At 37.2% G+C, this 18,040-nt stretch overlaps 1 protein-coding gene and 1 pseudogene across 1 annotated transcript in view; both read right to left on the reverse strand.

Moving 5' to 3' along the window:
• WDR19 (WD repeat domain 19) overlaps positions 1-18,040 on the reverse strand; it is a 100,194-nt gene that overhangs the window by 58,912 nt on the left and 23,242 nt on the right. Inside the window, exons 7-14 of the mRNA XM_035005119.1 lie at positions 14,247-14,327; positions 13,002-13,114; positions 12,560-12,733; positions 6,567-6,637; positions 5,975-6,147; positions 5,768-5,882; positions 4,815-4,921; positions 4,022-4,144 (exon numbers count right to left, since the gene is read on the reverse strand). Of these exons, the coding sequence (XP_034861010.1) occupies positions 4,022-4,144; positions 4,815-4,921; positions 5,768-5,882; positions 5,975-6,147; positions 6,567-6,637; positions 12,560-12,733; positions 13,002-13,114; positions 14,247-14,327 (957 nt within the window). The remainder of the gene's footprint in view (positions 1-4,021; positions 4,145-4,814; positions 4,922-5,767; positions 5,883-5,974; positions 6,148-6,566; positions 6,638-12,559; positions 12,734-13,001; positions 13,115-14,246; positions 14,328-18,040) is intronic.
• On the reverse strand, positions 9,719-11,300 carry LOC118010781 (annotated as a pseudogene).

Raw genomic sequence — 18,040 nt, forward strand, 5'->3', positions numbered from 1 at the left:
GTTTGGGTATAAAAAAAGACTATTTTTAGGAATACAAAAATATCCAGCATCCCAAAAGGTAAAATTACCAGGTATGCAAAAAAGTAGAAAAGATGAACCATAGCTTAAAGTGGTTCAATATGATTGTGTATTTTTTATTATTTGATTTTATCTAATTTGTTGACTTATTAGCTACAACTCTATTATTTTAGTGGTTTAGGTTTTGTAGTATACATACAACCTGGTAACAGGCAACTACAAAAGATCTACAGCTAAAATCATACTAAGTGGTCAAGAACAAGATGAAGATAGCCATTCTCACCATTCCTATTCAACAATGTATTAGAATAAAAGGCATCCATGGGGCACCTGGGTGGCTCAGTTGGTTAAGCATCTGACTTCAGCTCAGGTTATGATCTCTGGGTCCTAGGATCAAGCCCTGTGTCTGGCTTCCCACTCAGAGGGAAGTCTACTTCTCCCTCTCCCTCTGCCCATCCCCCTCCTAGTATTCTGTCTCTTTCTCAAATAAAATTAATAAATAATATAAATAAATAAATAAAAGGCATCCATATTGGAAAGGAAGAAGTAAAACTATATTCAGAGATGACATGATCATCTATATAGAAAATCCAATGAATCTACAAAAAACTACTATAACTACTAAGTGAATTTAGTTAGGCTGCAGTATACAGGATTAATACCCAAAAATCAGTTCCATTTCTATATGCTACAAACGAATAATCAGAAGTTAAAATTTAAAAAAGTAATACTATGCATTAAAAATAAGAAAAATGCTAAAATACAAAAATATGAAATACTTAAGGTATAAATCTGACAAAAGGGGTGTTGGTACACTGAAAACTCAAAAACACTAAGAGAAATTAAAACCTAAATAAATGGAGGTATATATCTTGTTCATTGGTGAGTAGATTTTGCTAAGATGGCAACTGGTCTGTAAATTCAACATGATCCCATTAAAATTCCCAGGAGGCTTTTTGTAAAAACTGACAAGATTATCATAAATTCAAATAGGAATGCAAGGTACTGAGAACATAGCCAAAACAACTTTGAAAAAGAAACTCAAAATTGGAGGGGACGTCACCTGCTTTCAAGACTTATTATAAAACTACAGTAATTAAAACAGTGTGATACTGTTATAAACACAGACACACAGATCAATGGAATGAGCAATTCCAGAAAAAGACCCACACATTTATGGACAATCTGATTTTTGACAAAAGTACAAAGGTGATTTAGTGGAGGAAGGACAATCTTTTCAATAAATGGTGCTGGGACAACTGGAATATCTTTAAACAAAAAAATGAACTTTGATCTAGACTTCACAGCATAAACAAAAATTAACTCAAAATGGATCATAGACCTCAGTACAAAACATAAAACTACAAAACTTATAGAAGAAAACACCAGAGAAAAACTCTGTGACCTTGGGTTAGGCAAAGATTACTTAGATATGACACCAAAAGCACAATCTGTAAAAAATAAATTGGTAAGCTGGACTTCATCAAAGTAAAAAAATTTATTCTCTGTGAAAGACACTGTTAAGAAAATGAAAAGGCAACGGATGCACTGGGAGAAAATACATGCAAAGCATATATTTGATAAATTATGGACTTGAATACAGAATAAAGAACTCTCAAAAATCAATAATAAGAAAACAACCCAATTAAGAAATGGCCAAAGAAATTTGAACAGACACTTCACCAAAGATATACAGAGAGCAAACAAGCATATGAAAAGATGCTGGTGGAGAGGGAAGGAGAGAAGGAAAAAAAGAAAAAAAGAAAAAAAGAAAAAAAAGAAAAGATGTGCCACAGGAGTCCCCTAGGGAAAAGCAAATTAAAATCATACGCAAATAATGAATCATGGAACACTACATCAAAAACTAATGATGTAATGTATGGTGATTAACATAACATAATAATTTTTAAAAAAAGCAATGGTCTTCATTTGAGCAAAAGAAAAAAAAATCACAATGAGATTTCACTACACACTTAAGAGTGGGTTAAATTAAAAAGATTGACCATATCAAATGTTAGTGAGGATGTGGAGGAATTGGAACGCTCACACACTGTTGATGGAAATGTAAAATAGTACAACCAATTTAGAGAACAGTTTGTCAGTTTCTTAAAAACTTAAACATACATATGCCATATGATGTAGCCATTCTCCTTCTCAGTATTTATCCAAGAGAAAAGAAAGCATATGTCCATGCAAAGACTTGAACATGAATGTTTATAGCAGCTTTATTTGTAAATACCCCATACTGGAAATAATCCAGGCTGGAAACAACCCCAAATGGGAAATCCCCAATGTCCATTCCTTAGGTTCATGGTTAAGCTAATGATGATAAATGTATACTATAACATGCCATCCCAGCAAGAAAAAGGAATCAACAGTTGATACACACAAGAAGGCAGATAGAAACAAGTACATACCATATGATTCCATTTACATAAAACTCTAGAAAACAGAAACTCATTTATAGTGACATCAGGGGCAGGACACGAAGGAGGAATCATAAAGGGGCATGAGAAAACTTTTGGCGGTGATGAATGTTTACTATTTTGATTGAGTTGATGGTGTTTCACAGGTATATGCATGTCAAAATTTATCAAATTGTGGGCTTTAAATAGTAGTTTGTTGTGAATCAATCATACCTCACTAAAACTTTAAGAAACATATTTTCAGAATCATTCAAGAAAGAGATTGAGATAAATGCTGACTTATGGACAGACTACCACACCTTGAGTTCTTATTTCAAAATGCCGTGTGGAATAGTGGAAAGAGTGGGTTTTACATCAGAAGATACTGTTAAAGTTCCACATCTGTTACAAACTTACTAACCTCTTAATCTTCAGTGTTCTTCAGTCTCTAACACTTCCCTGATTATTTTATAAAACTAATGAGATAAAATAAGTGAGATCAGGGCTTTATAAACTGCTACATCTCATACAAATGTATTATATTTGCTGTAACTTACCATATCCCTTACCACTTTACCTGACACATGAGACCTACCCTACTGGTGTATATTAGTAAAAAGATGATTATTTTAGGTCGAACTTAAAGTCTCTCTTATGGCAATAAGTATGCAACAAGACATGCTTTTTTTAGAAAACAGTTTAACGTGAGAAAATGAAACATTTGAAAGTCAATAATTGTTTTTCTAATGTGGAAAACAGTGCCCTTCCTACCTTTACTAAATTCTTTTAGAGAATGAACAAGACAACAGGTATGATATGCTTTGAAAAATCTTTGAAAAATTTTTACAAATGTAAGATGCTATTACTATAACTATGTTTTATGTCCATCTGGCTAGTGTAATATTTAGAGATTTAGGGTACTGGTGGTTCAAAAGACCAAAATTGGGGCACCTGGATGGCTCAGTTGGTTAAGTGTCTGACTCTTGATTTTGGCTCAGATCATGATCTCAGGGTCATGAGACTGAGCCCCACATCAGGCTCCACACTGAGCATTGAGCCTGGTTAAGATTCTCTCTCTTCCTCTCCCTCTGCCCCTCTCCCTCCCCAGCTCACACTCTCTCTAAAAAATAAAACAAACAAAAAAACAACCATCAAAAGATTGAAGTGGGATTCCCAATATTCAATTAATTTTGCCATTTATTAAATGCCTACTAAATGTAGGCACTGGAGATCTAAAGTTGAATGATACGTCTTATGTTCATCACCGAAATAAACCCTTACAGCATCTAGATAAGGAAAATGAGGCTTGGAATGGGTTAAGTAGCGAGTAAGAGAACTGGCACTTGAGCTCAGATTTTCCAGACTCTTTTCACTCTGCCATCAAAATTGCTTATATAATCACAAAAGCACTACTAGCAAATCATGGGACCTATGTGCTGTACATAAGTGTGTATAAAATGTAATGTATATATGTTACATACATACATCTATACGTATGTATATATTATGTATATATTATATATATACACACACATAGATATTACAAAGCAAAAATTAGAAAGTCCCCTATGTTCTATATCAAAGAAGCCAGTACGTACATCTGTACCATAGATGAGGAAATCACCAGTTAAGGCATGGCATAAAATACGGCACTTATCATCCACTGCTGGGAAAAGCCGAGTCTCACGTTCTTCTTGAGCATCCAAGATTTCACTTTCTATCTAAAATATAAAGAATAATAGTACCTTATAGATTTGAGTAAAGCTGGTCTGCACCATCTGGGAGATAGGGGAGGGTCTTCTTCCTAAGTTCGATTAAACATTCAGACTCATTAGACTACCCGTCTATTGAGAAAGACATCAGACAAGAACCACAATCGCCAGCGGGGCAGCATTAAACATCCCTCTTTAGTGGGAATAATCTTTGCAGCAGGCTCTGCAGGGGTCTGGTAGCTTTTCTCTTTGGCTTCCCAGAAGCAAAGAGCCAAGAAATAGATGTAGGAGATGCCCCCTTGCTTAGAAGACCCGTATTTCAGGAGCCAATATCTTTTGAACAATTTAATAGGTATAGTTTCAAGTATCCCCAAAAGGGATATGCCCAAATATGTAAGTCAATTCATGGCAGGAAGCCCAGACATAGAACGTCCCCATCAGTTTTTAATTTCCCTCTAGATGCAGTTTCCCACCAGAGTAAGAAAGCTAATTGAGCATCTCATGCAGAAGGGTAAAGAGTTTTGTTAGTCCTTTAGCCACACCTGACTTTCTAGCTAGTCTGTATGTGGTTGCTTTCTGAACAAAGTTCTTGGTAATGTAACATTAGGCTGTTCATCATCATCACTAATCTGAGTCATCACGAGTCCCAAGGGCTCCAGGATATCAGAATTATACTTACCAAATGCAACTGGACTTTGCCTTCAAAAAGTGCAGCTGCATAGTCAGAATGAAGGCAAACACTGGCGACTGTCCCCAGATATTCCACATCTTTCAATTTTTTAACAGCTGTAACAATATAAAAACACGTATTAAAATATAAATAAAATTACATTGAGATTTGCAACTAATTTTTAAATGGGTGCCTTTTTAAGGATATTCTGAATCTAAAATTTTTATTTTAGCCATTCTAAAGAAAATCGTAGTTGTCATATAAATTTGCTTTCAGGAATTCCGTAATGATTCACATGAAACAAAGTAACAGGAAATAAAATTACACGTGAAACAACTAAAAATTGTACTTTAGCGACAGTAAGCTTAATGGTGTAGTCTATCTGAGGCTAAATCTCGGCGGGCTCTACTCCTGAGGGATATCTGACCTCCAGTGGGGAGAAGCAGCAGCCAGGCTCCCTTCAGATGCTAATGGCCATAACGTAAAGAACAAAAGGAGGGGGGAGGGACCCAACGACCCGACCGAGGAGTGCCTAAGAAAGCCACTGTGCAAAGGTGCCTCACATTTTATTTCATTTAGTTTTCCTCACAACCCCTTGACCCCTACATGTACAAGAATCCTCATTTTCCGGACAAAGCCTTCTCAACCAGGGCTCAGAGAAGTAAAGAATTTGTCTAGAGTCACCCAGCTCCAAGAGGCAGCAGGGGAATTTACACTCAGGGCCTAATTCTAAAGGTCATACTCTGCCCACTATACCACGCTGTGTTCACTACAAAGGCTAAGAATAAAATCTTCCCAAAAATTATGCAAAATTTTTACAGGATTCACAAAACTGTTAAGCTTCTTAAGAGACAGCTGAAGGAAAAGAGTGAAAGGCCCGGTCTTCAAAGAAACTTTCAATGCTCCCCAAATAATAACAGAAATTATACGCTAGGTGAGATGACAACTGGTTTGAGACTTGCCATTCTCTCCAAGGACATAAAACCAAGCTCGATTATTCATTCCCACGGCCAGATGATAAAGCCCGACTGCTATGAAGTTGGGCTCCACGTCAATGGAAACTGCGATTGGCAGCTCCTGTAATACAGGAAAGGAACAGTAGCAGATCAACTGCTACAACTGCTTTGATTTTACTAATAAATACAATCAAAATAACACCATTTTCATACTCCTTCAACAGGGTTGGCTACAGTGACTTCAAGGAGGGAGGTGAGGTACGCAATCCTTGTGCTGCAGGCATCCCCGAGTATGGGAAGCTTGGTCAAGAAAACATGCAGCGAGCCCCTTTGGGTAGACAGTGCCAGCAACTGGCCATCATCTGTCCAGGACAAGGTGCCCAACCCTGAAATAATTGACAGAATAAAGGATCAATCAAAAACAAGCAAATATTTTCACGTAAGCTGCAGAGACATAAAAATCTTCAAGTGTTGTCTTTTAATAGTTTAGTTTATACAGAGTAAAAATTCACCACGGACAGGCATGTGAACACGAGCATTGATTCATTCGGTAGTGGCTCAAAAGGAAAGGATGTAAGAATTTAGGTTTTATAACTGAAATTGAGATTAAATTCACTATAAATCTTTAGATCAAAGTGGACTTATAGCCTTCTATAATTACTAAAATAAGTAAGTTATTTTAGGGAACTTTCATGAAGGGTGTTAATTTTATTCCTCTTATAATGAATGCAATTCAAAAAATAATAAACACATTACTGTGCCATTGCAGTGGTAAAACGTCACTCTGCCTCAGAAAAATCAGTACCTTTATTTTCATCATCCAGGTTGATTATAGCATACATGTCTTTTACTTCTGCCAAGTCATGGATTTTGATGCTGAAAAATGAAAGAAATATGTATATTGTAAATACAAGTGTTAAATAAAATTGTTTTCGTTCACGAAAAATTGTAAGCTACAGAACAGGTCAGTGTTCTCCAAAAAGGGATGTATAGGATAATCTATTGGGTCAAGGTAAGAAAATAATAGAATTTCTGTAATTATATCTTTTATATATATATAATATATATATATTGTGCCCGGCTTAATTTTCTGGTCTACAGTTTCAGGAACATGGAGGTTTAAGTTGCCCTGAAGAAAAGTGTGAGTAGGAAAACATTCTCCTGAGCAGCACTAATTATTGTAAGAGGAATAAGGTTTCTCTTTGCAATGTGCTCCCTCCACCACCCTGACTTCTTTCATACAAAAAGTAATGAGGTATAATAGAAAGAGCATTTGATTTGGAATCAGCAGGCATAGGCTGAAAGCTCTGAAAAACTGGGGACATATTACTCCCTAGGGCTACAGCGAAGATAGGTGGGTTCAAGCCAATGAAAGCTGTGTGGTACAACGTTGGCCCCTAATGGCTGGAAGGTATCTTTCCTCCTTGTCTCCTTTCCTCTCTCCTCCCTTCTGCCCTCCCAAGGTTTTCCCTTGATATATTTCCCCTTGTTGTTTTCATTTAACTTTTTGTTTTGATAGGATTATAAATCCACATGCAGTTGTAAGAAATAACACAGAGATTGTATTTACCCTCCACCTTCCCCTGCAAATGATAACATCTTGAAAAACTGTAGGATTAAATATAATCAAAATATTGACATTGATATAATCCACAAACCTTTTCCAGATGTCCCAAGTTTTACTTGTATTCACTGTGTGTGTGTGTGTGTGTTTAGTTCTAAGCAATTTTATCACATGCAAGATTCCTGAGATCCACAACCACAGTCAGGATATAGAATAGTTCCATCACCACAAGGATCCCTTGTACTGTCCTTTTATAAAGGCACTTACCCTCCTTCCTCTCCACCCTAGCTCCATCCCTAACCCTAAGCCACCGCTAATCTGTTCTCCATTCCTATAACTTTATCATTTCAACAATATTACATAAATAGAATCATACCATATGCAACATTTTGTGATTGGCATTTTTCACTCAGCATACTTCTCTGGAGATTCATCTGAGTTATGGTGTATATCAATAGTTTGTTCTTTTTTATGGCTGAGTGGTATTCCATGAAATGGATGTATCAGTTGAACACTCACCCACTGAGGGATATCTGGATTGTTTCTAGTTTTTTACTATTACAAATAAAGCTGCTGTAAACATTCATATTCAGGTTTTTTCTGTGAATATGTCTTCACGTCTCCAGGAAAAATGGCCAGGAGTGAAATTGCTGGGTCATATGGTAACTGCACGTTCAGTTTGTTTGTTTTTTTAAGAAACTGCTAAACTGTTTTCCAAAATAGCTGTACCATTTTACATTCCTACCCGCAATGTATGAGTGATCTAGGTTCTCTTCATCCTTCCCAGCATTTGATGTTATCACTATTTTTAATATACTAATACTGTGTGTTTCTCTGTTTATTTGGGTCTTCTTTGATTTCTTTCAGCAACATTTTGGAATTTTCAGCACACAGACCCTGTACATGTTTTGTTAAGTGTATATCTAGGTATTTCATTTTCTTTGGAGTGATTAAAAATGGCATATTTTTCTACATGTCTGTTGCTACTACATAAAAAATGTGATTGATTTTTTTTTTTGGTGTTGATCTTGCATCCTGAGACCTTGCTACACTCACTCAGTTTTAGTTCTGGGTGTTTCTTGTTTGTAGATTCCTTGAGATTTTCTACATAAGCAATCATGTCATCTGCAAATAGAGATGGTTTTACTTTTTTCTTTCCAATCTGGATGTGTCTCATTTTTCTTGTCTTACTGCAGTGGCTAGAACTTCTAATATTAGGTTGCATTAGAGCAGTGAGAGTAGGTATCCTTATCTTGTTCCCAATCTCAGGGGCAAGCACTCAGTCTTTCACCATGAAGTATGATGTTAGCTGTAGGTTTTTTGTAGATGTTCTATATCAAGTTGAGGTAATTCCCCTCCATCCCTAACTTACTGAGAATTTTTATCATGAATGGGTGTTGGATTTTATGAAATATTTTGTGTCAACTGATGTGATCATATGGTTCTTCAGTTGCTGATACAGTAACTTTGTTGATTTTTGAATGTAAATAAACCTAGCATACTTGGAATAAATCCCAGTTAGTCATGAGGTATAATTCTTTTCATATATTGCTGAATTCAGTTTGCTAAGTTTTGTTGAGGATTTTGTGTCCAAGTTTATGAGAGAGATTGGTCTCTAGTTGTTTTTTTTTTTTTTTTTAATACTTTCTTTGATTTTGGCATAAGGGTAATACTAGCCTTATAAAATAAGTTGAGAAGTGTTCCCTCCACTTTTATTTTCTGAAGGGATTTTGTAAAATGAGTGTGAATTCTTTTTCTAAATGTTTGGTAGAATTCTCCAGTGAAACCATCTGAGCCTGGAGATTTTTCAGGGGTTTAAAATCATTCTTCAATTTCTTTAAGAATTACAGGGCTAATTCAGATTATCTGTTTCATCTGGGTTGAGTTTCAGTGGTTTTTGAAGAATTTTTCTAATCTTCTAAGTTGTCAAATTTCTGAGTTGTTTGTAGTATTCCTTTGTAATTGTAAAGTTGTAGTACTTTTACTGTCCTTTTAATAGCTTCCAGATCTGTAATAATATTCCTGTTTCATTCCTGATATTAGTGACTTGTGTCTTTTTAATTTGTCATTCTTGCTAGAGTTTTATCAATTTCTTTTTCAAAAAATTCCAGCTGTTAGATTTTTTTTTCCTATTCTACCTTCATTGTCATCACCTTCTGCTCTTTATGATTGTATTCCTTCTGCTTTACCCTTATCTTGCTCTTTTTTTTTCTAGTTTCTTGAGGTAGGGACTTAGATTACTGATTTGAGATTTTTTCTTTTATATATAAGCATTAATACTACAAGTTTTCTTCTCAGCACTGCTTTAAGTGTATCTCATATTTTGATATGTCGCATTTTCATTTTTATTCAGTTGTATGGGTTTGTTTGTTTGTTTGTTTTTTTTTGGTCTTTTAAACTGCTTTATTAACTTCACAATATATAATGAGCATCTTGCCATGCAATAGGGTAAAACTCCCCTGCTGATAGGATCTTACAGATTGAGTCAAAATACAGCATTCAATTAGAAGCTGGTCATAGGAACCCACAAGAGACATGTAACACCAAAAGGTTTACAACAAAGGTACACTGAGAACATGTAAGTTTAGGAAGCAGGTGTGTCTTCCTATTAAGTTCAGGGAAAACATCAGGATTCAAGGCATAAGGCAAAACTCCTCATGATGGTCATGGTGAGGAGGGTCAGTGTTAACCGCCCCTAGACTATGACTGAATTGCTTTTCCCTCAGGTGTCTCACTTCCCCCCCCCCCCCCAATCCTTTCCATATTCTCTTCTCTCATCCTTGCCTGTGGTTCTCCAAGCCTCTGAATCATGTCCCACCTATACTGTGGGATGGGATGCCTAACATGGAACCATCTACAATTTACTCTAGGCACACAATATTCACCAACTTCCAAAGGGAGGGCCAAGGACTCTCCTTTATTAGCAACTTGTTCCTTTTCATCCTTTTTTTTTTTTTTTTCATTTTCCTGGTTGGCATTGCCCATGCTGAGACTTTTTACTGCTTGTTCCTCTGGACGCCATTGCTCCTGGTCCCATCCTTGAGGTCTCCTGCTCCTCTTGATTTCTTGCCGCCAGTGTGCGGATGTGACACTTAGACCTGCACACCTGCTCCCCCCCTCCTCCTCCTACTCTTTGGGGCCCCCTGGCCCACACACCCTCAGGGCCACCGGGAGCAAGAAGGGAGCAAGTGAAGGATGGGTCTGACGCTAGAGCAAGGCACGCGAGTTGGCATTGGTGGGTCACGGCTCAGTTGTGTATATTTTTAAATTTGCTTTGAGATATACTCATGAATTATTTGGAAGTAGGTTAATTTCCAAGTGTTCATTGAATTTCCTGTTGTTTTCTGTTATTCATTTCAAGTGTGATTACATTATGGCCAAGGAACACATTTTGCATGACTTCAATTTAAATTTGTTGAGGTTTCAGGGCCCACGATATGGACTATCTTGGTGCATTTTCCATGGTGCATAGAAAAAGCATGTATTCTGTTGTTGGATGGAATGTTCTATAGATGTCTGTTAGGTCTAGCTGGTTTATAGTGCTGTCCAAGTCTGCTGAGAGTTTAGCTAAGCTACTCCATGGTACTGCTAGCTCAGCATCCATCCTGTTTGGCCAAGTGGCCTGTAGTGACCTTACACTAGTCCCTCCTGTGAGTGCATGCCCTAGAGAGCAGCTCACAGAGTCACAAGCAAATGTAAGATCCTGATGTGACTTCCCCAAAAGCCCTCGTGATCAACAGTCTCCCGTCTCCCAGCATTTATATGCCTTATGTGCCCCTAGGATAAGATCTCTGGGGCTTACCAAAACCCCACTATTTTGGTTAGAATTGACCAATCTGGCCTTAGCCTGGGAACCCTAAAGCAGTCTATTCAGGAACCCTATTTTTTTCATGAACCTGCTACCTGCAACATCTTGGCATTGGCATCTTTTGATTGCCTTTTCCCAAGTGAGTTGAAATTTTCCTGATTCTTCATATGTCAGGTAACTTTGGGTTATATTTTGGACATTCTGGACATTACATTTGAGACTCTTGCATCTTGTTTAAATCCCAAGGAGAAGGTTTAATTTTTTTTCTTTTTTTAAGCAATCAACCCAGTTGGGTTCAGGCTATCAGTATCAACCAGCTTTCTGTGAGATGTGGTTTCAACGTCAGTTCCATTTTCAAAGGCTTTGCAGTTGTATTCAGATATGTCCCTGTTCGGTCCACTTTGTGGTCCATAGAACTTGCATTATGACCTGTCCCTTAGTTCTGTTCTCAAAGTCTTTGGTATCTTTAGGATAAGATACACATATATAGCTCAGGAGTGAACCTGGGAGTTCATAAATGTCTTTAGACGGTTGCTTTCCAGAGCTCTTTCCTCTCTAGGATCTCCCTGGTATGTTCTGATTCTCTGGGTCTCCCCTTTTTGGTATTCCAGCAGGAAAGCTGGGGCTCTAGTTACCCTGTAGTGCCTTGTCCTTCCACAGCTGCACCCATACCTGTGGCCAAGCAGTGTGAGGGCAGAGAAAAAAATAAGCAACAGGGGTTGCCCCACTTCCTGGGACCATAGCTCCTCTACTTGGAGGAAGGTTACCCTCTGTCAGAGTTGCAGGTGTCTGGGGGACCTTCCTGCCATTACTGTTGCTGCCACGGCCATGGCAAGGTTGCTTGGTGGCTGGGGCATGAAAGAACAGAGAAAGAGTAAGTGTTAGGAGTTCTCTTTCCTGCAACTTGAGGCCAGAACTAGAAGGCTTCTCTCGGAGCTCTCTCCTTTATGCTCTGGTGTCTACTTCCAAATTTTGGCTGCCTTGAGTCTTGAGAGACTAGAAAACAAGTGGGAGACTCCTCATTGGTTTGGTGGTATTTCACATTCTGCTCTTCTTCTTCAATGTGCCTACTCTTTACTTTTCAGAGTCCTTAAATAGCTGTCCCATGCCTTCTGCCCAGGTTTTATAGTTGTATTCAGTAAGCGAGACAGGGTGGAGCGTGCTGACTCCGTATTACCTGGAATTACCTATTTTAAGATTGATTTTCAAGCATTCTCCATTTTAGGTTTTGTAGTTAGTAAACATTTAGCAATTTGTGTTTTACCCTGCGTGTTCTAGCAGGAGTCCTAGAAATTTTCAATTGCAAACAAGTTTTAAGAGTGCAGGAGAGTATCGTTGGCAGATTCATACTAGCTATCAAAGTCTTGTTGAATCTTTTCAATATTCCTTACATAAGCTTTCCTAGGAATTTTTGAATATAACTTACCAATTATCACCACATGTAGCAGCTTTATTGAGGGTCTGTGAAACTGCAATACTGGTTAGACTATCTTTGTGGTCACGAGCCTGAAATATCTCTTGACCAATCTCTCGAATATGAGTGGAGATGACCACAAAAACTCCACGTGAAAAACCAATCATGATGTAGCCATCACCATACCTACAGTAACAAAGGCAATGATACAGTAAAAGGCTGGTTAACGATCACTGGCAATACAGTACATAAGCAAGTACAATAGAACCAAGGAACTACAGAATACAATTTGTCAAGGGCCAGATAATATGCGAGGTAGTTTCACATAGTAAGTCATAGTCTATAATCCAGAAAATGTTACATACAGAAGTGAAAATGCTATGGGCAAAAATTAAATATAATTAGTAAGGAAAAACACATGGATATCTTTTGGTAATGAGCTTCTTGTACATACCAGCTGTAGCAGACAATGTTCCCATAGTGCTGCTGAAATTCCAGATCAATTGGGCTATCTGGTTCATTCAGATTATAAAGAAACAAAGTTTTCTTGCCAACCACCACGCTGATCTGCCAGAAAAGATTAAGAGATTGTGAAATGAATTACTCAGTACTTCATGAAGACCAATAAGCACATTCAAATAGCTGAACCTAATTTATGAACACAATGAGCCAAGTTTACATTAAATGTTATAACTAATAAGATAACAATGAGACTTAAGAAAATACGTCATACTAATATACAGTCTGGGAAGAGTCCACATCCACCTTTGAGAAGTACACTAAAATAGCTGGGTCGATTAACTCTCTACCTCTCATTAGAGTACTGTGCAATACAGGACTGTAAGTCTGACATAGTTCCACTGAAACTGAATGCATGTTCAGAGTATAGAGAGTCTTCCATCCTAAGAGGTCATTCTGATTATAAGCCACTGGGGATTACAGTCCACACTGTGTGGATAATTGAGCTTGGCTTTTTGCATCATTCTTTCCATCACCTGCAGGTCACTGGTCAATGTGGCTAGACTAGTGTCCCTCTGTTACTCACACAAGTCAATACTTAACTATAATTCTCAGTGGAAGGTGTTAACTGTGTGAGGGAGAAAAAAGAGTACATAACTTATTTGGGCTCGTTAAGGGTGATGGATTTATATAAGAAGAGAAACACTTTGACGTATTTCCTTGATTCTATCAATCATAAGTCACTGTCGAGTTAATAATAGCTTTTTAAGAAAGAGAAACATTATTTCATTTAAATAGATTTATAGTAATTGTGAGAATCATCTGGATTTCAGAATAATAAAATGTGGCAGGGAAAATGCATCTAAGATATTAACAAAAACTACAATTTCCAGAGTTCTGGTCACCACCTCTAAGAGAGTAAAAATAAAAAATCATATAGAAATCAATACTTCTGTTTACAAAGGTACCCTCACTCTTTCTGCTACCACAAGAACGAGAAGAACAACACCAACTGTAATAGGAAGATGTCCTCATTTGCTGTGATACCAGGTAGCTAGCTGCTGTCAGCAGCTTTGTAAAAGCAACATACGCCTGCGACACCAGAGCCTGTACTGATTTAATAAATGACAGACCAGAATTTATTTATCCCTATACATTCTGAACCATCCAAGAAAAGGAGAAAGTATAGCCCACAAATTATCAAAATAACTTGGACATGGATGTGACTTAGAATTCTTACTGTGCTTTCAGTAGCAGACATTCGGTCATCAGTCTTCATCATGGAAAACTGCATGTCGCTAGGCTCTGATCTCACTGGTGTCTGCAGAGATAGGAATATTATCACTATGAATAAGCACAACACTTAATTCATTCTGAATATTAACAAAACCAGTAACTTGCTTTCACTTCTGTTATACCTGAAAATCCCACTGCTACAAACATCTAGAAATTCTGGATAAAACAGAACACATGTCTTATTAAATAGAGAGATAAGCTTGAAAGAAGGTAAGGAAAATATCCAGGGACAATAAGCAAAGATCAAATCATAAACCAAAGTATGTGTAGAAACTGATGCTGCAGCTATCCAGAGCAGTTGGTTAGGAGACAATAAAGAAGCCCATTTGACTTGGGCGAGCTTTGGGTCAGAAAAAAAGCTAAAAAAAGCCCTTTTCAAATCAGAGACCTTCCTATCTTCCTTATAATCTGAAGTTCAAATTTATGTGTTGAGTGGTCTAGAAACTCCTTGGAGTGTTTGTCAAAAACAAATCCAAGGCCTCTTCCAAAGCTGCAAAAAATTTCTACAGACAAGCCCTGTTGAAGATGAGCTCACAATTCAAAATGAGAAAAGTCACAAGAGATAATGCTTCAAGAACAAAAGTCAGTAGATCTAAGAATAACAGAATTATCAGAGAGATCATAAAATACTTTAAAAATGAATAAAGATATAAAAGGACTCATAAGTATGACAGAAGATTTAAAAAAAACAAAAGTCCAGACAGAGAGAACTACAAAGTACTTTTCTTTATTAATTTAAAGTACACCTGACCCTTGAACAATGTGGGGGTTAGGGGAGCTGAGCCCCCCTGCACAGTTGAAAATTCACATATAATGTTGACTTCCCCCAAACTTAACTACTAATAGCCTACTATTGACTGGAAGCCTTACCAATAATACAAATACTCAATTCATACATGATTGTATGTTATGTATATTAAATACTGTATTCTTACACTAAAGTGAGCTAGAAAAAAGAAAATCTTATTAAGCAAATCATAAGAGAAAATACATTTATGGTACTGTATTTATCAAAAAATATCCATAGATAAGTAAATCCACACAGTTCAAGCCCATGTTGTTGAGGGATCAACTGTGTACTTGACATACAATATTAGCTTCAGGTGTACAACATAGTAATGCAATATTTATATACATTACAAAATGATCCCCATAAGTCTAGTCACTATCTCACCATATAAAATTATTAGAATATTAATGACTATAATCCCTATCCTGTATATTACACCCTCATGACTTACTTATTTTATAACTGGAAGTTTGTACCTCTTAACTCCATTTGCCTATTTTGCCCTAAAGTACTTTCTAAAAATAAAAAGTAGAATCACTAAAATTAAAAAAAAAAACACAATAAGATAGAAGGCCAGACAAATTTAAAGAAAGAGTAAGTAAATTAAGTAAATTATCCAGAAGGTTGCACAGAGTGACAAAAAGATAGATATTATGAAAGAGAGATAAAGAGGGGCGCCTGGGTGGCTCTGTCTGTTGAGCGTCTGACTCTTGGTTTCAGCTCAAGTCATGGTCTCAGGGTCATCATCTCAGGATCATGAGATTGAACCCCACATCAGGCTCCCCACTCAGTGCAGACAGAGTCTGCTTGTCCCTCTCCCTCTGCTCCTCCCCTGGCGCTCTCTCTCTAAAATAAATAAATAAAATCTTTAAAAAAAGGAAAGATAAAGAGATAGAAGGTCCAATATATGTCTAACAGACACTCCAGAAGGACATAATAGAAAGGGCAAAAGGTAATACTGAAAGAGATGATAGAATTTTCCAGAATTGATGAAAGACAGCCATCTTCAGATTTAAGGAACAAGACAAGTCCTTAGTAGGATAAACAAAAATAAATCCACACAAGTAAAACTGGAGTGATCTACAGAACAGTAAAGTCAAAGCAATTTAGAGACAACACCAAATAAAGCAATATTTTTAATGTATGCTTTCCTTACCACATGACAACTTAAATAGTATGTCTAATTCTATAAGCATACTTCTTAGAGATCAGAAATGGGAAATAGCTATCTTGTAATTAAATAATGGCTGAATGTAGTGATTTCTTGGGATGTTATATAGCAAAATTTTGTAAGGCCATGTCCTGATTCAGTGGAGGAAAAAAAATGCCAATATCTACTGATGATGTCTGATATGGATACAAGAGTGAGTGGAGAGCTAAAGCATCTGGACTTGTATATCTACCATTCTAATTCAAAATGGCACCAAAATAGAATGATCAAAATTTTAGGCTTCAGAAAATATTTTTTACATGAATTAATCTTAAGAACCAGATTAATCATGCTATGGTTCTACTCAACATGGTTGAGTTACTTCTGCCTAACTTTCAGAGCTTTCCAGATTCAGGAACCAATGTTCTTCTTCAGCTTTATTTTCTATAAATTCTGAAAGCCCCTATCTTCAGTCAAGCCACTCCTGAACAAGCTATAAGTTCTCCCTCTTATCTCTGTCCCTGTTGTTTTGCTAGGGTTGAGCAACAGACTGCTAAATGTCTTATGGTATCCACTAAAACAAGTTTCAGTAGGGCACACGATTACCCACAGAGTCTAAATTTGCAGCTTCCCTGGCAGCAGTGAGGTGTGACTATATGACTAGGTTCTAGTGATATGAATGGAAATAATAAATACATCTTCCATACTAGGTCCTTTAAATATTTCTTGCACTCCACTTCTCTTTCTCCCTTCCCTGGAGTGGAAATGCAGATATGGTGCAGGTAACTATTCAGATGAGGACAAAACATCCTTGCAAATGGCAGAATAAGACAGAAGGAACTTGGGACTCTGTACAGCCTTATGAAGCAGAGAGGCACAGATGATTTGCCTACCTGTCTCTGTTACATGAGAAAGAGAAAGAGGAAAAAACCACCCAAATTACCATATTTTTAGAGCCCTTGTAATTTTGGGCCTCTCTGTTACAACAATTTATTCTATACCTTGACCGATTCAGATCGTCTTTTAAAGATTCATAATCCAACTTGCATTGATCTCCTCCATCTCAGATATTACAGGACTTGTCAACTATACCACAAAATACGGCAATCATATAAGGCTGTGAGTGTTTTATCATGATTAGTTCTGTCTTCTTGAGAGTAGGAGCCTATGGCTGGTAGCTTCTAAGATGATCCACAGTGATCCTTACCTCCTTCTTTGTGTAATCCCCATCCCTACCCCTCTGAAGGTGGGCTGGACCTAGGGACTCAGTTCTACATGACAGAATATGGCGAAAATGATTTTGAGATCAGGTTATTTATTAAGAGATTGTGGCTTAAGTTTTGAATGGCTGTTCTCATTCTCTTACTACCTGCTATGTTGTGAGGCACTGTATGGAGAGATCCATGTGGAAGGAAATTAGGCAGGCTTTTGATCAATGGCCAGAGAGAAACTGGTCCTAAGCCTAACAACCTGTAAGGAACTGAACTCTTGTCAACAACCATGTGATTGAGCTTGGAAACCGATTTTTTCCCAGTCAAGCCTTCAGATGAGACTCCAACCTTGACCAATAAAATGCAGCCTTGTGAGACCTTAAAGCAGCTAGGCTACACCTGCATTCCTCATCCATAAAAACTACAAAACAATAAATGTATATTGTTTTGAAACTGCTAGGTTTGGGGCATAATTTATTATGTAGCAATAGAGACCTAATATGGGACCATATTTCATATTTCTTCTGAAGTACATAGCACAGTGCCATATACTTAGAGGGTATTCAAAGAATTTGCTAGTCAATATT

This window comes from Mirounga leonina, unplaced genomic scaffold (genome assembly GCF_011800145.1).
Source record: "Mirounga leonina isolate KUSES-001 unplaced genomic scaffold, KU_Mleo_1.0 Mir_129, whole genome shotgun sequence".
Lineage (NCBI taxonomy): Eukaryota > Metazoa > Chordata > Mammalia > Carnivora > Phocidae > Mirounga > Mirounga leonina.